Source organism: Balaenoptera borealis, assembly GCF_965194805.1.
Source record: "Balaenoptera borealis genome assembly, chromosome: 3".
Classification (NCBI taxonomy): domain Eukaryota; kingdom Metazoa; phylum Chordata; class Mammalia; order Artiodactyla; family Balaenopteridae; genus Balaenoptera; species Balaenoptera borealis.
Window position 1 is genome coordinate 135133193 of NC_138866.1, and position 25002 is coordinate 135158194.

The window sequence follows — 25002 nt, forward strand, 5'->3', positions numbered from 1 at the left end:
GTCAGTTATAAAAGAAACACAGCAAGCTCATATCTCATAGTGACAAGTGGACTTGAGCTTCTGTTGAATTAAGGCACAAATTTGAATCAAAGCAGAAACGGAGACACTTGGTAGAAGGCATTTTAACGTCTGCTCCATCCACCGTCCACTGCCTGACCCCCTCCATGGCGTCTCTCTACAGTCAGTGCTCAAAATTCCATATGTTGGCAGCTCGCTCTTTCCCTAGCCAGTCTATTTAATTCTGGGCTGAGTCTAATACTTAACAACTATTTCTCTGACTCTTAAATAGTTCTTCATTACATTGACTTGAAAATTGCCTTTCTGTGACTTCTACCCTCTTGATAACCAGGTGTTAGATGAGAAAAGCATGCAATTTGAAATCACAGGCCTTAGTTTGAATCTCTGTTCTGCCATTGACCAACTATGTGACCTTCAGACAGTCGATTATTCTCCTCGAGGCTTCATTTCGCCATCTGTAAATTAGGCAGTTAACATCACTCTCACTGGTCATTTTGAGATTAAGCAGAGCTGGTGTATATCGATGTTATTTCCCTCCTTCCCTCGGTCCCTCCCTATCCTAGCCCTCAGCTTTACAAAGAGATCCTGGCAATTACTATTGTCTTCTCTGCGAGTGTTCTCATCTCCAGGGTAAATAGACCCAGTTTAAGTCCACAAATGTACTTTGAGCTACTTGTGTGCTCTTCACTTTGCTATGAGAGAGGAGATTTCCCTCTGAGTCACTGATTCCCCTAATCATTATCAAAGTGGGAAAAAAATCTCTCTCTCCCTCCCCACAAAAGCTGGGGTTCCACACTCAGAACCCACCCAGTGTTTTAAGTTGAGTGTTCATATGGTGGGGTCTGCCTGCATAAATAGAAACATCCTTTTTAGTAGTCATCAAGTTTTCTCTTCAAGAACTGTTACACATTTTACAAATCCAAGGGGACAGGCCCAGTTAGATAAGAGTCTGCCAGCCCTGGCTCTGGCTGTCTCTATTGACAGCTGGGTTGGCACTGAGGAATCCTTGGTTTCCCCCAGAAACACATAGGAGGACCAGAATGCAACAGCTGCTCTGTACCTTGCCAGGGCTTGAGGCAGTTGGTCTTGTGAATGAGTTTTTTCAATTAATGACCTTACTCCATGTGGAATATTAAAGGTGTTTTTGTTTTTGTTTTTAACCCAGTACGACATGCTAGCAGCTGAAGAGATTTAAGAATATTAAACATTCCTCCTCAGCCTCAAGATGACAGTTGATAAACATATAACCATAAGATATCAAAAACTTCAAAGGATGGGAGGAGAGATGCAAGCCCTGGGGTGATTAATAAATAATGAGGAGGAGTGAGCGTAGTCAAGCCGCAGATACCCAGCGGGGCCTAGTACTCGGGCCTCTGTATAAAGCCGGAGAGGCAAGCAGGACTCCTGTAATTCTGTTCACCCTAACAACTAGTCCTTAAATGCTCTCAGATGTATGTAACAGGGGTACTTATATTATCTTAGCAAACAAAGTGTTGTTCCAGAATTGTGAACAGTGGTTTAGTTTGGAAAGATTGGGTAATCTAATCACTAGCTTTGTCAACTTCCTCAGTACTCAATCCCTCAGGAGGCCTCCTGCATGGTGTGGTACTGTGGTTGTCAAACTGTGTCACCGCCAACACTCATGTTCCAAGGAGGGTCTTTTGGGGGTGGCTGGATGGAAGCAACTGGGTGGGCTTCCCAGGCTCTCTCTACCTGCTTCAGCGAGAGCAGCTCCACACTTACCTACTTTGTATGTTAGAGAACCATTCTGTTTGGAATAAAAGGGGTTCTTTTGCTTTAAAATCAGAAACTTGAAAAGCAGTGGCATCATGATGTTTGCATCCTTTCGTAAGTTGCTTTTCCACTTAATGGTGTGTTTCTGAAATGTTAATACATATAGATAGAGTTCAATCATTGTATGAATAAACCACAATATATTCGTTCCCCTGCTGATGGATGTTTAGATGGTTCCCCATTTTTCACCATCTCAAATAATGCTTCAGTGGAGTTGAGGGCATTTTCCGTATAGACACTGATGGGTGGTGCCCTCTAAGCTGGACCAGAAGGGAAGGGACAGCAGGAGGGGTGGATGGCTAGTGAGATGTGGAGAGTGGACAGAGGACGAGAAGCTGCATGGATGTGACAGAGCCAGGATGCCCCAACAGTCAAACAGGGTCTGTGAGCTGCGGGATCCAGAGGTAGCACAGATTAAGCGATGATGAGGCCCAGAGCATCATGGGGGACCAGGTGGCTGAGGGTAGGGAGGAAAATAAGCCTGTCAAAACCCAAGAGGCCAAGGTGTTAGCTGGGTCGTTCGCTGGGTGTTTTAGTTTGCTCTTTTAGCTCCATTCTGCATCCTTCACTGTGCCCACTTAAGTACAGTGTCAGTGGGCCGCCTTGCCCTCTGGCTGGGAGGCACACAGCCTTGACCTTGGAAGGAGAGAGCACAGCTTATTTATTCCCTCAGCTCCTCCCAGCAAGGTCAGTGCAGGTGGTCTGCATCCATTCACTGAAAGCCACAGCTCCCTCCCCTATAATTCATCTTTCCAGTTCCAGCAAATGCTCCCTCCCTTGCTCTGCCTGTGATGTTAAAGCAGCCTGTTTGGGGTCCTGCACTCTCTTCCTTAGGTTTCCTCCATGCAAACTTCTTTTCTTTTATCAACTTCTTTTCCTCTATTCATCTGTTAAACTGTGCCCTCTCTTTCTTGCCCAATAGGTGCAGACCAATCTTACGGATACTGAAATCACTGAAAATGATAACAGGAGGAGGGGTGGAGAGGAAAGTAGTGAGCCGGGTGCTAAAACCTAGTGAGGGGCAGTGTCTGTGAGTTTAAGTAAAATCAAACTACCCCACATTTTTGTAGTTTGTCTGTAAGCTCCTTTAAAACCAAAAGCCCTGCCTAATCTTTATGTGAATTCCTAGGGCTTGAATAATATCTGGCATGTGGAAAGCATTTAAAAATTAAGATAAGTTGAATTGAATAGGACTGAATTAAATTAAACTGAATTGAATTTTTCTGAATAAATGAGATTGCACATTTTAAACATCATGGGTTCCCTTCTCCACTGCCCTTACCCCCCACTACCGCATATGGTTTTTAGAAGCTTCGAGAACATCAAATAACAAATTAGATCAGAGACTGAGTTTCTGAAGTGAATAATGAATATTAAATGTTTGCTTATATTAGCATCTCATACAGCAAAACACTGAAGTTATGAAGATTTTGTGATATGTTCAGATCCCCATAAGATTTCAGGATCCACTTTCTTGATAATATGAGCATTTTTGCTCATGGAAAACTTTGCTTCCTGTTTCCAAGACAAAAGACAACTTAGAGAACTCTCAGAACATGTTAATAATTCATTTGAAAGTAATTTTGATAGACACGTATCTTTTACATTGCCTCGAATTATAATATTAAGTGGAAACAACATATGAAATCTTTTTGAATTTGAATTTGAGTTTTAATCAATCTAAAATACTGTGTGTAAAATGTCTTTGTAACAAGATGAGTTAAATCTCTTCTGGCATCAGAGGGTACTCTCTTCAAAAGTGGATTCTAGAGATAGTTAACCCAGGGAAAAGACAAAGTAAACATGATCCATTTGCATTTGGGGTGGGGCAAGCTTTTCCTCTCTTTTTTCCTTTCCCTGAGCACTGAACATTTGATCCTTTCACTCTAACCCTGTGTCCTATTTGAAAAACATTTCCAGTCAGAACTTCAGGCCAGATTGAGGATAATGACCAATTTGGGGTTTGCCAAAATCAAGTATTCAGTTTATCTATATCCTGCAATACAGGGGTCCCAACCCCTGGGCCACAGACCGGTACCAGTCCGGGGCCTGTTAGGAACTGGGCCGCACAGCAGGAGATGAGCGACAAGCAAGGGAAGCTTCATTTGCCACCTCCCCATCACTGGCATTACCGCCTGAACCACGCCCCCCCGCCCCCCAACCCCACCCCACCCCTGGTCCGTGGAAAAATTGTCTTCCACAAAACCGGTCCCTGGTGTTAAAAATGTTGGGGACCGTTGCTGTAATAAGAAAAGTCATTTTAAAACAAAGGATATTGTTAGCATTTACAAATATGAAATTCTGATTGTTCTAACACAGCAATAAAAGTTATTACCAGCAATCTTGATTTGGAGTAGCCCCTATCATAAAAAGTCTAGATCTAGTAACTAGTGGATTTTAACATATGACAAATGAGGGGACAGTTTAGAGTCTACCCTGCTTATCATCTCAGAAATGCATTAAGCTGGTCATCAGAGGAGCAAGTCTCTATAGCTTTGCTGTCTCACTGCTTGGTCTGGACTAGAAGGTTCTAGTGGTATGGCTTTATCTAGTCTAAGATTTAGGCTGTTACTTTTCATTTCTTTTTCATTTGTGATATCGATTTGAATATTTTTGACAATTTTTATTATCCTCATTTTATAGATGAAAAAACTGAGGTTGCTGAGTGGGTGATTTGCCTAAGGTACCTCACAGCTAATAAAGGATGGAGATAAGATTCTGACCTTGATGCTCTGCCTTCAGATTTGCTGTTTCTACCATGTCATGAATGCTGACATTCCTCCTGCCCTGGTGCACACTGCCCAAAGCACCCTGATTCTTTCAGCCTCCAGGAGCTATGACTAATCCATGGGATTCTTTACTTGTTTGTTTGCTTAATATCTTTTTATTTGAAGGGATGTAGTTTGTATTTTATTTGAAAGGATTATTTTTATTTTATGTTCATAGGATCATAGGGTGGTTTTTTCCCCTTAAAGAATTTTTAAATGGGCTTCATTTTCAAGGAACTGAGCTGTTTCCTGTGTTCGGGCAGCTCCTGTGGTCCAGTTCACCGAGGTTATAGGAAAATGGGCTTGGCAGACCAGGCATGGGGGTGGGGTCGGGGTTTCTGTGGGTGAGGCTGCTGACACTGGGGGTAGGTGCCCCTCTCTGGGCTGACTGGTGGGTAGGGTTCTGTGCTTGCCCACTTCCCCTACAGCACAGGCACTTTTTAATACATCTCCTTCCTCCTGGAAACCCTCCCCCCTCCTCTGCTAACACTGCACTCATGGGAGCATAGACTTAAATGACTTACTTAGAAACAAGCCCTGGCCACAGCATCGAGCTATCTGGACTCAGCGTCCAGGGCTTGGTGCTTTCTCTCTCCACTACACAATGCTTTTAAAACCGAGCTCTCCCAAGAGTTGATTGTACTTCCACATAAATCATATTGTTTAGCTTGCTAGAAATTTCCTTGGCTTTCTGCTTATCGCTCCAAGAACAGTTAGTTCCCTGCTGCTGCTGCCAAGCATGTAAACAAATGTGTGTCTTCTTTCCATGATGACAGGCACATCTCATCGTCCTGAGCAGAAACCCCTCTCAAGAGGAGGCAGCCGTGTCCGCACACTCCGTCGCCTGTGCTGCTGTCGCTTCTGGGAGGCCTGAGCACCACGGTGAGAGTGAGAGCGAGCCTTCCGTGGGGTACAGCAAGGCCTGCTCCCTGCCTGTCCCATGTGCGTCGGTGTCTGTGGGCTAGCTGCCTTTGGGATGGGTGAGCAGGTGGATGGAGCTGTGACAGACCCTTCAGAGAGCCTTCTCTGTTAGCTTCACCAGAGTCCAGAGTCCTTTGGTTTCTATCTTTTTTCAGCCTTCCTCTAATCTTTTACTCTCAAATACAGCAAATCTTCATCCAAACATAGCTATCAGAGCCCCAGAGAGTTCGTGCTGGGCTTACAGGGAAATCTACTGGGCTTTCAAAGGTGATCTATTTTTAAAGGTTGTGGAGCTACTGTGGCAAAGGATCTGACCTGCTGGAACTCCGGCCTTCAGACTCTCACAGGGCTGAGCTTTCAATCAGGATGAACTTACACGGCTTCAGGATTCCAAAAGGAAGTTGTCATTTATGAGTCATATAGTTTTTCTTAGCCCCACATAATAGGTAGAGCAGTGAGCTTGGGAGTTCTTTAATCCTCCATCCTGGGCTCAGAGCATACAATATGCCTCTATTGATGGAGAACATGCATTCTAGTGACTTTCTGTGTTGTTGGTCAGAATATTCAGAAACAGAGTATAACTCATAAAGAAGACAAGAGGTGTATTCCAAGATGTCAGCTAAAAATACTTATGCATTGTAGGAAAATAAGGTCCAGTGTGCCATCAATTTGAAAATCAGTATCTGGAAGGCTTGAGGTTGAGGTTCAGGGAGTAGGAGCTGGGCTAAGATGAGGAGGCTGGTGGGGGGAGAAGATGAAGGAGGAGCCTCAGTGAGCAGCCTGGTCTGCAGAGGTCCCTGGGCCAGGCAGGGGCTCCTGTCCAGGGAGGAGCTGGGGAAGGGGATACCAGTGTTTATCTTTCTGTCCATCCCACCTTAAAGATCCTTCATTCTGGTCTCCCGGAGCTTTGAGCACCTTTTCAGAGCTGGAGGATAGAGAAGGCAGGCGACCTTCCTTACCCTAACTCCCTAGAACACTCCATACATAGCAATCAACTTCAAAACCTTCAAAGAGCCAACATTTTAACCAGTTTATTGGTGGCTAAAATTCCTTTAATAAGGGAAAAGAAAGTTCCATGCCACAAGTATTAATAGGATACTTAAAATGCAAACATGATGGAAACCCCTAGATTAGCAGGAGTCACAAATCTAAATGTCTATAGGAACCAAGTAAGCAATGTGAGTGAAGCAGGTAGTCATTAGAAAACAGTAGCAGCAGCAAGCATAATTATAAATGGCAGCTAACTGTTGGCTGTAATCTGAGAGATGCAATAGGGAGTGGTGAGGACTGTGGCAAACTGGAGAGTCCCATCCCCTGTCGAAAGTGCACAGCTGTTATTCAGCTCCAGCCCATTACTGTCATGTGGAAAGCAGGCTTGTATTAGCAGGTCTGCTTTTTCAGGAGAAGGCAGAAATCTGAATTTTTATGTGAAATCAATGCATAGTTGATGGTCACCAAGTCAAATATGTTTCAGGCTCTGAGGGATGCAAAACAAGTGTGAGGGCTAGATCCCTAACTTCTGACCCGGGAAGCATGAGTATAATAAGTGGTTGTCAGGTCCTTCCTGTTTTTCTTGGGGGGCTCATGGGTTGAGAACTGGAAGTTTCTGAGCATTTAAACTGCTGGGGTGTGGGGGAGGGGGTCTACTCCCAGAGAATACCAAGCAACTACAGGAGGCTAAGGCCAGAAACCATCTTTGCCTAGAGGGATTCCGGTTTGCCAGCATCTCAGCTAGTGCTCAGTGTACACACCTGATGAATGTATGGATTAGGTGGGAAACAATAGAAATCGTGTCCCTAAAATACTTGTTTCTTGTAGCTGCAAAGTTAGACCATTCTGCTTTGTGTAATTATAGAATCAGAAACAATCCAATTATGTATGTTTTTCTAAGTTTTCCAGTCTAAATCTGGTGTTGGTATAGCCTCCCCTGTAAATAGAGAATGCCACTAATACCTACTTGATTCAGATAATTAGGTCTGTGAAAATTTAATGACCTCACACAGTAATAATAGCTAATTCTTACATAGTACTTACTATCATGGTTCTAACCATGTTACATTTATTAACTCAGTTAATCCTCACCACAGCTCTGTGAGTTTGGTACAAGTGTTCCCAGTTTTCAGATGGAGCAACTAAGGCACAGAGGGTTAGATAATTTTCCAAGAGCCATAGCCAGGGAGTGGTAGACTTGACCCTATGCTCTTGACCTCCATGCTATATTATAAGGACTGGCACTGCACATGCCTTTTCCCTTCTTTCCCCTCCCAAATAGTGTGTGGCTTTGGGGAGAGAAAGGGACTTGAGAAGAGCAACGGTGGCCCAAGGAAACCAGTTTGAGTGCCATCTGGGAAGGGGCCAGCCCAGGAGCGTGCACAGGCTCTCAGCCCCCCATTCTGGCCCGTGTCTCTTTGGCAGCTCAGACTGTTTGGTGACCTGCACCCAGAAAGCCGACTTGCCAGTCAGTATCTGAAGGAGGAGGAGGATGAATAGGGAAGGATAAGAAAAAAACTTCCCCCAAGAGCAGGGAGTTGGACAGTTGCAACTGGCTTTGCAGATTAGGAAGCGGGTCATTTCTGCCTGAGGCCTGGAGGATCGATTGCTTGAAACATATTGACTCACAGAGGCATCAGGAACCCAAACCAGCAGGAATCATAGCAACAATCATACTGGCAACAACGACAACAGCAGTAGCAGGGGTCGAGCGCCCGTTGTATGCAGGTGCCGGCACTCTCACGAACATGCCCATTTAATCCTAACAAGCCTTGGAGGCAAGATGACCTCCCATTTTACAAAGGAGCTAACACAGCCAGCTCTCCATACCGCCAGCACCATCAGTCCATATCCTCTCTACTCATTGCTCTACCCAAGAAGGACAAAGCCCCAGTCAGTGTAAGGATGCTCCCTTCTCAGACTCAGCTTCCACTAATCAGAAGACACTGGAAATGTCTATCACCTTGACACCAACAGGAAGAGAGTTTACTGAAGGCTTGAAGGTGAGTCAACACTAAGTGAGGAGGCTGGGCAGAGAAGCTGTCGGATCAAAACAGATGCTTGTGCAGAGGCAGCATGAAGCCCTGGAGCAGAGGCAGAGAGGAGCACCAGCCCTTGCCCCTAAGGCCTCAAGCCAACCATCGAAATGGGCACATCAGAAAAGAATCAAAGCAAAGAGAAACCACAGACTATTCCTACTGTGTTAACAGGCTTGAATGTGCTGCCGTGGGAATCTTTGTTCCCTTGGTGACAAACATGGGGAAGACGGTGGACAATGAGCTGTCCGGCTGGCATTTTAAGATAGTTTGTTCCAGCTCTTATCTGCAAGTGCCTAAGCACAGTGGCCTGGGCCCAGAGGGTACAGCCGTGTTACATGCATGGACTCAGCTTCCCCGAAAAAGCAGGAAGGAGCGGGGTCCCCCGCAGCCAGGAGCTGCAGTGGCAGTGGGCAGGCGCCTTCCCACCGTCTTTCAGGGTGCCTGGTTTTCATGTCCCTGCTGTCCCCTCACACACGGCCAATGCGGTAATGAGAGAAACCCACCCAGGGCTGAGGTTTCTCCAGGCCTCTGCTACCTCCTGGAAGGGGAAAGGAAAGGCAGGAATTTGGAATTTATCTTTGTCTGACAACTAAGGGGGGGACCAGCCTCCCCACCCTAGCTCTCACCCGGGCAGGACTCTCTGGCCTGGACTTTGGTCATTTGTGGTTCAGAAGTCCCAGCCAGCTCTCCTGGGAGTACATCTGCACGTTCCACGGAGTGCCAAGGAATCCACGTGCATGGGGATCTCAACTCTGCTCTCCCTAGTCTGTGCCAAGTACACTTTGTTCGTTTTTTAAAGAATTGTTAATAGGAAAAATTTCTCATCTAGGGATTCTCCATAGCCTACTTGCTGAATGTCCATTGAAGGCATTGCCCTCGGACAAACAAAACGCCACTGGCCAAGAAGCCAGTGTGTTTCAGGCTCCACAATCAAACTAATCCCTTTGCTCTGTGCCTTCCTTCATTCCTTATGCAGACAAAACTGCCTTAGAAGTCACGAAGGATTGTGATTGCATAAGGGCTCCCAGTTCAGGCTTGTAGAATGTCACTAACCTGAGCCTGGCCAGCTTCCCGGAGCAGCCATAGACAAACTTGGTATTAACAGCTCTCCCAACCCTGCTAAGTCTCCGGGCATTGGCCTTGTGTTTATAACTCTTCTCCTAAAGCGTATTAAAATGAAATGGGCTGAAGCCAAGTACATTTCAGTGTAAACCTTTGAGAGGAAGAGCCCGCTGAGCACGGGCGGCCTTGTTTGGAAGTGGCCCCATCTGTGGCCTGGACTCCAGCAGGCCAGGGAGCTCTGTAGGTTCCAGAGACAGCAGAAGAGAATGGGCTATGCCCCTGCCCACCTTGGGGCAGGGGGTGGGATCCCTGGCTATATGGACAGACTCATGGGCATGGGCTGCATTCCGAAGATTTAACTCCCTACGCACGGATACGTATGTCTCCTGGGCCCCCACTTGTCCTGGCCTCTCCCCTCCTTTTATACAGTAGACACGAAATATGTAAGTATCTGAAGGTAGGCTCTGTATCTCCATGGAGTCTCCTCTTTCTTACGCTCCGCGATCACCGCTTTTCTCAGCTCTTCTTCCTGTGGCCTGCTTCTCAGCTTGCCCCATGCTGGGCCCTGCCCCACCCACAGCCTACTCCCTGCTCATGGGGTTACTGATGCTCCTTGAGCCCCATGTGTCTCAGAGAGACTGGAAATCAGACAGACGCACCCAACTCCAGTGGGCTCCTGACAGGTAATGTGGCCACCTGGGAGCAGCCACGGTAAGGTGGTCTTCACCTTCCCGTGGCCCTCCTTGGCTGCCCCTGCTGCCTCCGTCACCCACTTCCAACCTGAGGCCTCCAAGTGGGCCTTGTGGTGCAGGCCTGCAGTGGGAATGAGTGTAAGCTGCTGCTGGCCACACCCACCCACCTCTCCCTTCCTCCTCACTATTCCCCTCTCCCTCTCTCTTCCTCCTCGGCCTTCCCACCCCCCTCAAGTCCTGTGTGTTCTGAGAGACCCTTCCTCAGCTCCTACTCAGGGCCCGCTTCTTATTACAAAATGCCCAGCCAGCCTGAGCCTGGTGCCTGAGCTCCCCAAGCAGATGTCAGCATCCATCCTGCTCAGTGCTCCACAGGCCAGGTGGGAAGGGAAAGCAGCAGAGAGAGAGCGGTGGGTGAGGCCAGAGAAGAAAAGGGAAGCCTCTTACCCTGTTTTCCACCATCGTTAGTAGGACCCCCTCTCAGAAACCTCTGGAAGGCACCTTAAAGCACATCCCATGTAGAGGACTGGGGTCCAAGGTGTGTCCAGCGTCACGCTGGCAATTAGAGGCAAAGCAAGGCCTTAGACAGAGGCCAGGAGCTACCTACCTGACCACACTCCAGAACCGGAGAGGGCGTGGCTCTGAGGGTGCTCTGTCCTTAGAGGTCCAGGGAGCCCAGAAGCCCCAAAGGTGGGGGCAGGTGGGGGCTGCAGGGGTTGGCAGCTCTTGAGGCCAGCAGAGGAGTAGAAGGTGTGGCCTTTTCCACCCCAATACTGTGCTGTTGGTCTCTCTTCACAGAGGGACAACCTGTGGCAGAACTGAAACCTCACTGAGCTTTGCTTACAAACTGCCTTTCATCTTTGTGTCTGAGAACAAAGTCTGCGGCTTTATCCCTCTCCTAGGGAGGATGATGGGCTCTCTGATAACCACTTTTATGAGGCTCTGGTTTTTCACTTTTGTGCTGGCTAATAATTTATGTTCAGAACTTCTCAGAAAAGCCTAAGTTATTTATACCCTGACTTGGCTTCAAAACATATTATTAGGGCAGCTTATGGAAATGACATATACTTCACCAGGACAAGCAACTGTGGCAACAGGCCTGAGGCGCTGGACACCTGATCACTACTGGGTGGCCCCAAGTGGGACTCTGGGTGGTGTTGGGGGTGGGGGGCAGTCCTGGTCAGCTTCCTGGTGGTGAGGACATTCAAGGCAGGCAGTCCCTATGGTGACTGAGCCCAGACCAGGCCTGTGGGCACCAGGCACTATGCAGACACTTCACGCACACTTTGCTGTGTGAGCCTCACCCAGCCTGCCGCCATCTTGGTCACCTTACTCTACTGATGCAAACCTGCCCCCAGAGATGGCCATGGACTTCCAGGGACCACACAGCTCAGAAGCAGCAGGTCTCCTGCTCCCGGATGCCCTGTCCAGGCCCTATGAAAATGTTCCTCTTGAAGGTGGTCTCCAGTGTGGACCACTGAGGGCCATGCAGTGAGGAGTCAACCTGTCCGGGGCTTCGTCTGTCCTCAGGCTACTCTGTGGCCCCCACAAGGCTGGCGGGCAGCCTCAGGGCAGCTGCCTGTGCAAAGCCCCAGGCAGCTCCCAGCAGGGTCTAAATGGGTTCAATCCATTTGTTTGCTGGGTGATAGCACTCCTCTGGGTTAATGCCAGGCTAGGATTTGAGAATTTCCATATTCAAATTCCTTGGGGTCCTTAATGCTTTTTGCAGTTAGTGCAGAGTACAGTTTCCGAAGACTGTTACAGAAGATAATTGTCACATTGTACACACAAGCCTCCCTCATAATGAGAGTTGTCCTCACTGTTCCAACTCTTGCCTTGGGACAGCCTCAAGAAAATGAGCCCAGGGTCACTGGAATTTATTTTAGTTAAAAGCTTCCTGACCTCCTGGGTGCCAAATCGTAACCCCACATTCCTCTTGCTCTTTGAATGGAGCCCTGTTTTCTTTTGCCTGTATATGAACATGCAGATGGAATAGAGTCTGAAGGGGCCTCCCGGAGACATTAAGCCACCTTGCCCGCTGGGCCACACTTACCCCCTCACCCTAACTCACAGACAGCCCCAACATTCTGCGGGAATGAAAATGGGAGAAGATTCATGGCCTTGGAACACCTGTGCCACTAGGGCTCAGATTTACAAGCTAAGTCATGCTCCTGTGCTTTAGAAAATGACCTCATCTCTTGCCGAGGCCACCAGCATCAGGTTGCCGAGGCTCTTTGTGAACACACACCCAGCTTCAGGCACAAGGTCTGTGCCAAGAAGTGGCATCCCACCCCAGGGGCTGTGACCTCCTGTCCCTCTGGAAACCCCACTGTCACTTGTGCCTGGTGGACCTCCTGGGGGATGCCCACTCCCAGGAGAACCAGCTCTGCTTCTTAGGGAGTCCCTCCTTAGCTGTAATAATAGGACAAATTTGCTCTCCCCTCAAAGACTAATCATGGGATTCATAGTTCAGAAAGCTGATTTAGGGGCCTGGGGGATGGGGGAAAATAAGTCAGGGTCTTGCAATAAAAGAGCTTTCCTATATCCCAGGTAAAAATAAAAGTGGTTTCAAATTTACAGACAGGGAAGACGCCCACAGTGTATGCCCTGGACCTTCCACTCTTCCCGAGCCCTAGGCTGTTCTCATATATAAGGGTCCTGACATGATGCCTGACTTGTGGTCCACTTGTATGTGACAACAGCTGTCAGAGACACCCCCTCCCTGGCCTTGCCCCCTGGTGACTAGAGACCTCCCAGGAACAGAAATGGAAGAAACTTGGACCTTTTGAGAAGCTGAGGACTCTGAAATGGGGAAAGGGAAGCAGCAACTTTAGGAGCTGACCCCAGAGGGCAGATTCCCAGTCTGGGCCTGTCTCTGACGTCTTACCACAAAGCCTAGCTTTCTTCCACTTCAGTAGCCATGTAGCCTTAGTTTGAGTAATAAATTCCTTCCTTCCCCCAACCCCTTCCTTCCTCCCTCACTTCCATTCCCTCTTCCAGTGATCCAAATATGCTAACAAGCACCCTCTTTGGAAAATGTGACTAGGCCTCCCTGAGTTAGAGGTTTGAGCCATTTACACACTAGTGTGAGTTAGGCCAAGCAGCTTCCTTTCTCCCAGCATCCTGTGAGATCAGGTACACAAAGGAAAGGGGCATCTGGCACTAAGCTCTAAGGGACCAGCCGAAATGGGGTGGTTTTGTGGGGGAAGGGGGGATTGGTCAGCATGTGACTGCCAGGGGAAGGAATACTAAGAGGTGGGAGAACTTTACAAGAGAGGGGCTGGAAAGGGACAAAGCGCAGCTATGTCCACCTGTGTCTGGGAGACCAGCTCCTTACTCAGGAAAGGAGGGAAATGCTTCCCATCCCTTTTGATCTCTTCCTTTTTCTGAGCCTGGCACCACTTCTTCTGCAAAAGCCCAGGGTCAGAAACTCAGTTCTTACCTGTTCAGTCCCAATTCCTTCCTATGCCCTTTACAACTACAGGTCTTCAGAGCAAGGGCTCATCTCTGGGGAATGAGGCTGAGACTCGGAAAAACTTCTACTCTTCAAGAAGGGCTCAGTTACATTCTTTGGTCAATTCCCAATTAGACAGAAAATTAAAATATCAACAGTACTCCATTCCTGAATAGACTTGTTAATTTTTAGACATGGAACATACATCTCTGTAGTGCTTTTAGAATCAACAAAATAAATGCCACATCATCCCCACATTTGCTGTCATCAGATTATCAAAGCAACCAAAGTTAATACGTAGTTTGAACATTTAATCTGTAATATTTTCTCCCATGAGCCAGCAAGGACTAAAGAGATGTAACATTCTTCATGTACAGTAGTAAAATTTTCTCCTACCAAGAAAAAATTTGAGTAATACTCTAGAAATCCATCTGCTGGTCTGGCAGTGGACAGACCCCCACTGAAAGAGTGGAGCAGGGACTCCAGTTCAATAGACTTCTGTCTAGTCACAAAGTCTGGGGCCAGTCAGCACCGAGACCTCTCTGAAAGGCAACACCTCCCAGCCTAATTCTCGCTTCTATCTGGCAACCGCCTAGATCCTAAGCAAAGTAAATCTTGCAGATAAATGAAACTTACTTGTTTTCACACCTAAGTTTTCTTTAGGTTGCCTGGATTTGACAGACACATTTGCCAAGTGTTTACTTCTCTCCTTTCTACAACAGATCACATGGGATGTACTTGAATCGTTTCTGGAGACCCACCATGCTCATTGTGAATTTCAGGGCTGTTCTCAGAGCTCTTGAGGTGTACAGAGCCGTTTATCTGCACATGATCCCAGCTTCTGTGCCTTTTGACCACTCTGTCTGTTTTCCAAGTGTTCCTGTCCTCTGCACGTCCATCTCTGCTTCCAGTGTGCCTGCTGGTCAGCCTAGTATGGATGAGGGAGGCCCATAGCCACAGTGATCGAACTGTCCCTGAAACTAAAATGGTTAACAGTTATTGAGCACTGACTAGGTGTCAGGCACGTCATCAGTTGTGTGTGCATTAACCCATTTACTCCTTACGACAACCCTATAATGGAGGCGCTAGCCTAAATGTTCCTCTTTGAGGTGAAAAAGCTGAGGCCAACAATGGAGGCGCACAGCCGGAAGGCGGCAGCGCTGGAGCCTGACGCATGCAGTCCCTGACCTGCGGAGCCTGCCCTCCTTCCCACTCACTCCCGCCTCCAGAAGCTACCACAGTCTGCGCAGGCCGGCCCCATCCTTGCTCCTCCGTGAATTCTGGAGCCCTGCGTTCATGGAGGCCTCTTTGGAAGCACCTGGCATTCACATCACAGTCTGAGAAAAACTAATTTGAGGGCCCACTCTTTGGAAGAATATCCAAATAGATAATACACTGTCCTGTCTAATCAAGAAAAATGGGGAGAAAGCACAAAAACAAAATTAGAGGTGAGAAAGGGAAAATAACCAAATACGGAGGAAGTCTAAAGAAGCCAAAGAAAACATCTGATCTTTTTGCTCATGTGTATTTGTGCTACACAGTACATATGAGATTTCCAAATGGAAATCTTAAGTAGACCACTGTATGTATGGTTCACAATTGTCCCCAACAAACTTTATGTACTGTCACGTGTCCCCGTGAGGTTGTCTCCAGCAGGCACTTCGGGGTGGCGGGGAGAGGTGTCCCACGTCCCTGAGGGAGGAAGACAATCACATTTCCCTCTGCTAGAGCAGGGGTCAGCAAACTTACGGTCCACAGGCCAATGCAGCTCCCCTCCCATGTTTGTAAACAGTTTCCTTGGCACACAGCCAGCTGGGCTCCTTCATTTCATGTGTCACCTCTGGCTGTTTTTGTGCTGCAGTAGAGACTATTTAGTCCTCAAAGCCTAAAATATTTACCATCTGGTCCTTTATGGAATAAGTTTGCGACCCCTGTGCTGGAGTCTTACAATTTTTCCACTTTCAGGCTAGTTTCTACATTATAGACATTCTTTTTCTTATATTCTTTTCCATTATGGTTTATCACAGGATATTGAATATAGTTCCCTGTGCTATACAGTAGGACCTTGTTGTTTATCCATCCTCTATATAATAGTTTACATCTACTAACCCCAAACTCCCAGTCCTTCCCTCCCCCACCCCCAGTCCCCTTGGCAACCACAGGTCTGTTCTCTATGTCTGTGAGTCTGTTTCTAATACATAGGATAGGTTCATTTGTGCTATATTTTAGATTCTACATATAAGTGATATCATATGGTATTTGTCTTTCTCTTTATGACTTATTTCACTTAGTATGATAATCTCTAGTTGCATCCATGTTGCTGCAAACGGCATTATTTCATTCTTTTTTATGGCTGAGTAATATTCCATTGTATATATGTACCACATCTTCTTTATCCATTCATCTGTCAATGGACATTTAGGTTGTTTCCATGTTTTGGCTATTGTGAATAGTGCTGCTGTGAACATAGCAGTGCATGTATCTTTTTGAATTATAGTTTTGTCTGGGTATATGCCCTGGAGTGGGATTGCTAGATCATATGGTAATTCTATTTTTAGTTTTACCTAAGTAAAAACAGTTTGGAGACAGAGCTTGCTAGGAATGCATACTTCTCTTTACGAAATGTCTCAACAGGATTCATTAATAAATGCTAATAGCTTCCTTTCAAAAAACATCTTAAGATTTTGTACTTATTCTATCAAAGAAATGGTCTGACTTCTTAGTATCATCCACATAAAATGAAAATGAACTATGTTTAAGACTTAGAGGAAACAAGGTAAGTGGGCTTTTCTTTTTTCCTAAGTGGGCCACAGTTTCCACCATCTGCCAGGCCCTCTGATGTTTTTTTCCAAAGAAAAAAATAACCCTGGGGGATTCTAGATGCTTCTTGCCTTCTACAGCTTTCCCAACATCCCCTCCTCCACAAGTGGTTTTTTGTTTTTTGTTGTTTTTTTTGAGCTTGGCAAGACTCAGCATAATAAATTAATATGAAAAGGTGGAAAAGAATTAAGTGCTAGAAGTTTCTACACTGAGTAACAGTGAGGAACCTCCACACTGTTTTCCATAGTGGCTGCACCAACTTGCATTACCACCAACAGTGTAAGAGGGCTCCCTTTTCTCCACACCCTTTCCAGCATTTGTTATTTGTAGACTTTTTAAAGATGGCCATTCTGACTGGTGTGAGATGGGACCTCTTTGTAGTTTTGACTTGCATTTCTCTAATAATTAGTGATGTTGAGCATCTTTTCACATGCCTACTGGCCATCTGTATGTCTTCTTTGGAGAAATGTCTATTAAGGTCGTCTGCCCATTTTTCTATTGGGTTGTTTGGTTTTTTTGTTGTTGAGTTGTATGAGTTATTTGTATATTTTGGAGATTAAGCCCTTAGTTTCTACTTTAATTTATTGGTTCAGAATTTCCAAACCAAGGGAATTCCCTGGCTGTCCAGTGGTTAGGACTCTGTGCTTTCACTGCCATGGGCCTGGGTTCAGTCCCTGGTTGGGGAACTAAGATTCCACAAGCTTTGCAGCATGGCAGGAAGGAAGGGAGGGAGGGAGGGTGGGAAAGAAGGAAAGAAGGGAAGGAGGGAGGGAGGGAGAGGGATGTGGAACAATTTAAAACAAAAAACAAAAAAAGGACTTCCAAATCATGTAGGTGGTGCAAATTCAGCCCTCAAACATGTGCGTGCCTCATGTGCAGTGTCCCAGTTTCTTTCAGATGCTCTTTTTCTAGCCATGGCCTCTGGAGGGACAGCCTTGAAGCTTCTCCTTGGACCAGCGCAATTGTTCTTATCTCAATTTTAGGGATTCCTGGCTATATTGGTTTTCTTTTGCTGCATAGCAAATTATGGTTGTTTAAACACCCAGTTTAAGCTCACAATTCTGTCAGTCAGAAGTCTAGCATGGTAAGGCTGGCATCTCTGCTCAGGCTAAAATCAAGTTGTCAGCCAGCTACATTCTCATCTGGATCATGGGGTCCTTTTCTAAGCTCATCCCTGTTATTATCAGGATTCAGTTCTTTGTGGTTGTAGGATTGAAGTCCCCATTTTCTTGCTGAATATTGACCTCTCTCAGCTCCTATGGGCCACTCTTGAGTCCTTGTACCATGGTCCCCTCCACCTCAACAATGGAGAACCTCCTTTTCAAATCCCTTTCATGCTTCGAATCTCTCTGCCTTCCTTTTCTGCCTCCAACTGAAGAAAACTCTGCTTTTAAAGGGCTGGTGTCATGAGTTTAGGCCCAAGGGGTAATCTTGCTTTCTCACAGTCAACTGTGCCATATAACATAATCTTATGACAGGAGTAATATCTCAGCATATTTATAAGTTCCACCCATAATCAAAGAGGAGGGCATAATCAAGGTTGAGGGTCATTTGGGGACATCCTAGAAATCTGCCTATAACACTGGATTTTTTCAGGGAGCCCCATTCCAGCTTCCTACCACACACAGGCCTCAAGCTTCATCTCCAACCCTACTCAGGCTTATCAAACCCCATTTGGAATACAGTACACCTTTTTCCTAATCCCCTCATGGACCATTCAGCTTTAGCTCCCCCTCCCTGCTTTGGCTTTTAGTTTCCTCTTCATTTTCCATACCTGAGATTTTCCTTTTTTTGCTTTCAAGATTGGCAAATATTTACAAATATTTTTGTTATATTATAACCAGTATGTTTAAGTGTTTGGAATGGTTCAGGTTTTTCCTTCAGCAGCATGTCAGCCATATTTTCCAGAATTTTAGGGTTATCAAGCTACATTCCAAGATTACAGAGTCCATTAAAGTCAGTGGATCCTTGGAGTCCTAACCCCAGTGAGGAGCAACCAGAGTTTTACAAAGAATTAATGGTTAATCAATCTGAAAACTTAACAATGTGTCAGGTCTAGGGGATAGTTTCCCTGTTTGCATTAACTTTGCTTACTGTATCACTGGGAAAGGGAAGATGTATGAAAACCAACGAAAATAAATTGCAGTATCTTTCTGAGAACTAGACCCTGTCTAATAAAACAGTCAGATTAATTGACAAAAGACAGTTTCCTTAACTGGGTTATCTTGTCCAATTACTTATTATTTTCAGATAGATCACCATCACTAAACACATAGTTATTCTGTTTCCATTTCAAATCTGCAAGCTGTTTTCAAAATTGTTGTTGTGATGCTTTTCTTCAGATGTGGCTGAGCAGTATTTTCAAGATAGCATGGCTAATCTTAAGGATGCTGAAGGGATTGGAAAAGCCAAATTTCTTTCAATTCAAGATGATTATTGCCATTTTCTACAAGTCACTGGACAAAAAGAGGTAAGTGAGTTTGGACCACAGCTGACTAGTTATTTACCTGGGCGACCCAGTTGATATCCAGAGGGCTACTCCTGCACTCTGAAAACATTAAGAATCTACCATGTGCAAGGCATGTGCCAGGCTCCACGGGGAGAGGGATAAATAAGTCCAGGCAGCCACTCTTGGGCAGCTCCCAGATATTCGCTCTCGGGAAACAAAAGAGTTCATGAGAACGTAGATGCCATGTCCACCTGTAGAGTATCTTAAAGGACTAGAAACCTTGAGAACTCAGTGGACAGACTCTGCTTACCACAGCCTGTGGTTCTGGCTGGCATAGAGGGTGGAAGTTAGTATGTCTAATTCCTCTCTTATTATCTTAGCTAATGGATGAAATTTGCATATCTAATAAGAACTACACAGTGCAGAAGTTACAGCTCACTGTCCATTGAACCATACAGGCATGTTTTCCATGGCTTTTAAAAATGGAACCAGACCCAGAATTTATATTCATTGGTAGTTAAACCCTTGGGAACTTATTCCATAAAAAGCCTAACAACTACCAGACAGCCACATGCTTGATTTATACAGATTTTTTTTCCAACTCTAACCTGTCAATGGGACTTCCCTGGTGGTCCAGTGGTAAAGAATCCGTCTTCCAATTCAGGGGACGTGGGTTCGATTCCTGGTCAGGGAACTAAGATCCCACATGCTGTGGGGCAACAAAGCCTGCACACCACAACTACTGAGCTTGCATGGCTCAACAAGAGAGCCCACATGCCGCAAACTACAGAGCCCACACACCCTGGAACCCGTGTGCCACAACTAGAGAGAGGAAACCTGCATGCTACAACTAGAGAGAAGCCCATGCGCTGCAACGAAAGAGCCCTCATGCCGCAACTAAGACCCGACGCAGCCAAATAAATAAATAAATATTTTTTTTAAAATGTGCTCATTTTGCCCCCTCCCCTGATCTGTGTTCCAGCCACAGTGTCCTTTTCTAATCCCCACTTCTGGGCAGTGTCAGCTTTTGTTTCCTGCTCTTGGAAGGTTCTTCCTCATTGATCTCCTGGCTAATGTAGATCCATCCTTCAGGACTCACCAGCTTGCCTGATTCCCCTCACTGGCCTTGAATGTGCCGTGTGCTTCCCCCAGCTCCCACTGTGCTCCAGGTTCCCATGCCCTCTTCTTAGTCCACCTAAATCCTATTTATTCTTCACTTCTCTCCATTAAGCTTTTCTAACTCTCAGAGACTGTCACAGTCTCTTTACTTTAAACCCATATCCATGTGGCATCTCTTCCATTGCCATCTCGACTTGCCATTCAAGTTCATGCACATCTATCTCTAGTTTCCCCAATCAGGCTGTAAATAGCGTTGAGAGCTTCATTTAGGAAAAGGTGTCTGGCTCTTCTTTCCGTCATTGGCCCCTCCAAGCCTGACAACCAATTTTCATGGAAAAATTGCCAAACCCAACAGTTGCATCACAGACACTGGGAAGGGACACGACAGGCTTTTGCATCAGGCAAGACCCATACCAAGGTGGGTCACACACTTCACAATTTACAGTTTCTCTTTCCCAGCAGTGATTTATATTTCCATCTGAGAAATTGTTTCTGCCTTAACAGTGCCTTTTACCGTGGTTCCCTGATCCCACCCCCAGCATCTAATTCATATTCTTGCCAATAAAATGAGTAAAGGCCTTGCGAACTTCTCTATCTGGGGAGCACCAGCAGGATGCCTTCAGGGCTATGCGGTGGGCAAGGCTCCTTCACTGGTTCCTGCTTTATTCGGCTCTATTTTTCTTTTAAGTTCCACTTATTTCTCCCATATTTTTTTTTTAAAGATTTCCTTGATGTGGACCATCCCCAAAGTCCTCAATGAATTTGTTACAGTATTGCCCCCGTTCCGTGCCTTGGCTTTTGGCCGTGAGGCATGTGGGATCCCAGCTCCCCGACCAGGGATCAGACCCGCACCCCCACACACACTGGAAGGCGACGTCCCAACCACTGGACCAACAGCGAAGTCCCTATTTGGCTCTTAAATTGGGCGTTTGTGATCTCTACCTGTAATCATGCTTTCATGTAGAAGATCGTAGAAGAATTTCAGGAGAAACATGGGAGACCGACATACAGGGCTTTCCCTCTGTATGTCTTGGTGTATGGCTGAAGAGATTAATACCAACTCATATTTTGTATTCCATGTTGGTATAAATAAATCAGATAAACCAAACAAGATGTCAAATATATTTAACTTTTCACCATGTTGGAATGTTTGCTTTTGGTTTCCTGAACTATTTCTTGTGAGAAATGGAAAACCCTGGAATACGTTCTGGATGTTCTGTAAGTAGATAAATGCCAGGAAACTCTGTAGTTTTCACTTACATAAGAACATCACTGTGCACAGAGGGAGAAGAGCCTGCAACTAAGAGGGATTAAAACTGGCAGGATCCAGATCCTAGATCTGCCACTGATGGGCTGACTCTGAGCAAGTTTCTTGACTGCTCTGTGCCTCAGTTTCCTCCTCTGTCAAACAAGGATTAAAATTGTCCTTATCTAAAGGAGATGGTGCAAGTTAAATGAGCTCACACACATAAACTGTTTAGCACGGTTCTTGCCACATAAAGGACACGATGCAGTACATGTTAGCTTTTCTTCTTACTACTCAACTAAAATGGGTTCCTGTAACATCTGAGATGGCTTTTTCTCCAGGGCTCCTTTATGCATTCTCTCTTCAGAGTTCAAACCATTCCTGTCCCTCACAACCCCCCCCCCACTCCATGTATATTATTTCCTGATTCCTATTTAAGGAGGAAAGTAGGCTCAGCTCATGAGACACTCTACCCAAACTCATTCCCCTAAAAAGTGAAAATACATATCAGTTACATCATTTTCTTAGGAGGCACTGATCTTTATCCAGCTTTGAACTTTTTATTTAACCAGACAGCTTTTTGTTCCTTTCACAGAGAGCTACCTCCATCCTGAGAGAGTCCCTGGAGGCCAAAGTGGCAGTGTTTGGTGATCTCAGTCCCGAGGTGGCAGAGACATACCGGCTCCTGGGCGGGGCTGACCTGGCACAGGGGAACCAGAGCGGGGCCCACAAGAAACTGAAGAAGGTAAAGCTGCAGCCCAACTAATGCGGAAAAAAACCCTCCCACCCTTCCCCACAGGTAGCTTTCTCTCCCTCCACCACACTCTTTTTTTTTATAACCAAATTGACTTTTTTTTTTTAAGTTTCATTTACTTATTTATTTATTTTTTAAATTTATGGCTGTGTTGGGTTTTCGTTTCTGTGCGAGGGCTTTCTCTAGTTGTGGCAAACGGGGGCCACTCTTCATCGCGGTACACGGGCCTCTCACTATCGCGGCCTCTCTTGCTGCGGAGCACAGGCTCCAGACGCGCAGGCTCAGTAACTGTGGCTCACGGGCCCAGCTGCTCCGCGGCATGTGGGATCTTCCCAGACCAGGGCTCGAACCCGTGTTCCCTGCATTGGCAGGCAGATTCTCAACCACTGCGCCACCAGGGAAGCCCCACACTCTTTTTAAATGAAACTTTACAAGTGGCTTATTTATGTAAGATGACATCCCTTTTGCAGTTGATCTCAGCTCACACTTTTTGGAGCAAAAGGTACAGTAATCCTCTTATGCACATAGATTTTTAAATAAATTATCAATTATTCTTTACTATGAAAATAATTTTAAATTTGTACATAGCATAATTTATCAATCTTATTTTATTTTACTCTTTCTGTACACCCAGTTTATAGAGGAACTCTTTGTGTGTTCTTCTAGTACTTATGTTTATTTTTTTTTTAATTTGGAGTTTGTGTGGATGGCATGAGGTATGGATCTAATGTTATCTTCTTCCCAAATGGCTGCCCAGTTGTCCAGCACCATTTTATTAGAGAGTCCATCTATGCTCCAGTGAGTTAACACTTTAGTCACATACTACATTTCCACATGTACTTGAGTCTATTTCTGGATTTCTTTCTATTCCACTTTTCTCTTTGTTTATTTGAATCCCAGTACCTCATTGCCTTAATTATAGAGATTTCATAGCATGATATAGTACCTGGTAGGATTAGACTCCCCTCGTGGTTTTCTTTTTATTTTTTATTTTTGGCTGTATTGGGTCTTCATTGCTGTACGCAAGCTTTCTCTAGTTGCGGGGAGTGGGAGCTACTCTTTGTTGCGGTGCACAGGTTTCTCAGTGCGGTGGCTTCTCTTGTTGTGGAGCATGGGCTCTAGGCGTGTGGGCTCAGTAGTTGTGGTGCACGGGCTTAGTTGCTCTGTGGCACGTGGGATCTTCCCAGACCAGGGCTCGAACCCGTGTCCCCTGCATTGGCAGGCGGATTCTTAACCACTGTGCCACCAGGGAAGCCTCCCTTGTGGTTTTTGTATATCAGATTTTCTAGATATTCTGGCATCTTCATCTTTCCACATGAATTTTGGTATCAACTTATCTAGCTCCATAAAAAGTTTAGTGGTATTTTTTGGAGAATTGTTTTATTTGTAAATGGACATTGGGAGGATTGACATCATTATGATGTTGAGTCATTCTACCAAAGAACAAGGGATGTCTTTATATGTGTTCATGTCTACTTTTGTATCATTCAGGCACGTTTTAAAGTGTTCCTCATATAGGTTTTGTACATTTCTTACTAAGTTGATTTCTAAGCATTTTATCTTCTTTAATGCTACTATAAGTGGAGTTCTATCCACTGTTACACCTTTTGACTGGTTATTTTTGTGTATACGAAGACTATAGGTTTCTCTGTGTTAATTTTATATTCTGCTAGTTTGCTTAATTCTTTCCTTGCTTGAGTTAATTTGAGCACTGATTCTCTCAAGTTTTCCAGGTGTACTGTTACATCATCTGCAAACAGTTTTACTTTGTTTTCCAAGTTTTATGCCTTTGATTGATTTATTTTGTCTAATTGAATTGGTTCATACCTCCAGAACAGTAATAAATAATGTGGAATAATAGGCATCCTTGCCTTGTTTCTGGTCTTAATGGAAATGCCTCTAGTGATTCCTCATTTAATATATGCTAGCTTTGGACAAAGATTTATATATATTTATCATGCTAAGGAAGTATCCATGAATTTCTATTTTCATGAGTTTTTTTAATTAGAAATAATTGCTGGGTTTTTTTAAAATTAGAAATAATTGCTGGATCAAAGGCTTTGTCAGCATCAATGTAGATAATCAGATGATTCTTCTTAGATCACTTAATATGGTGCATTTTATTATAATATTGAGCCAACCTTGCATTCCTGGAATAAATCCCCTTAGTCATAATGAATTATTCTCAATGTGATGTTGATTCTGTTTGCTAACATTTATTTTTTGCAAATATTTTGCACCAACATTTGTAAGTGATATTTGTTTAAGTATCAATGTTATTTTGCTTCATAAAAATAATTTGGAAGTTTACCTTTATTTTCTATGCACTGAAGGATTTTATACAACATTAAAACTATCTAGTCTTTGAAAGTTTGTACCACATGTAAAACTCTTTAGGCATGGTGCTTTTAGGGGGGAAAATTCCTTGACAATTTTCTCTATTTCTTCTACAAACAAATTGGTCTGTTGAAGCTTTCTATCTCTAATGGGGTCATTTTGGTAAACTGTGTTTTTCTAGGTAATTATCTATTTCATTCACGTTTTCAGATTGATTTGCATAGAGATTTGCCAAGTAGTCTCATGGATTTTTTAAATTTTTACTTTTTTAATAGTTATTTTCCCATTGTAATTCTTAGTTTTTTATTTGGATTTTCTCACTTTTTTTCTTGACTGAGTTAGTTAGTGGTTTGTCTATTTTGTTAATTTTTCTAAGAAACAGGATTTGAATTCTATGGATAAATTGCCTTCCTATTCTCTATTTCATTAATTTCTGATTTTATCTTTATTCTTTCTTTCTTTGTGACTTATTTTGTTTTACTCTGTTGGAGTTTTTCCTATCTTTTTGAATTGGGAATTTAATTCATTTGGGTTTTATTTTT

General features: G+C 44.8%; 1 protein-coding gene across 3 annotated transcripts in view; it reads left to right on the plus strand.

The window, feature by feature from the left end:
• TTC23 (tetratricopeptide repeat domain 23) overlaps positions 1-25002 on the plus strand; it is a 113587-nt gene that overhangs the window by 75290 nt on the left and 13295 nt on the right. Inside the window, exons 7-9 of one of the 3 annotated variants that reach the window (XM_082387090.1) lie at positions 5357-5522; positions 18898-19025; positions 21965-22114. In XM_082387090.1, the coding sequence (XP_082243216.1) occupies positions 5357-5522; positions 18898-19025; positions 21965-22114 (444 nt within the window). Of the gene's footprint in view, positions 1-5356; positions 5523-14457; positions 17284-18897; positions 19026-21964; positions 22115-25002 lie in introns of those variants that run through there. The other 2 variants (XM_082387091.1, XM_082387092.1) reach the window with 2 other exon arrangements.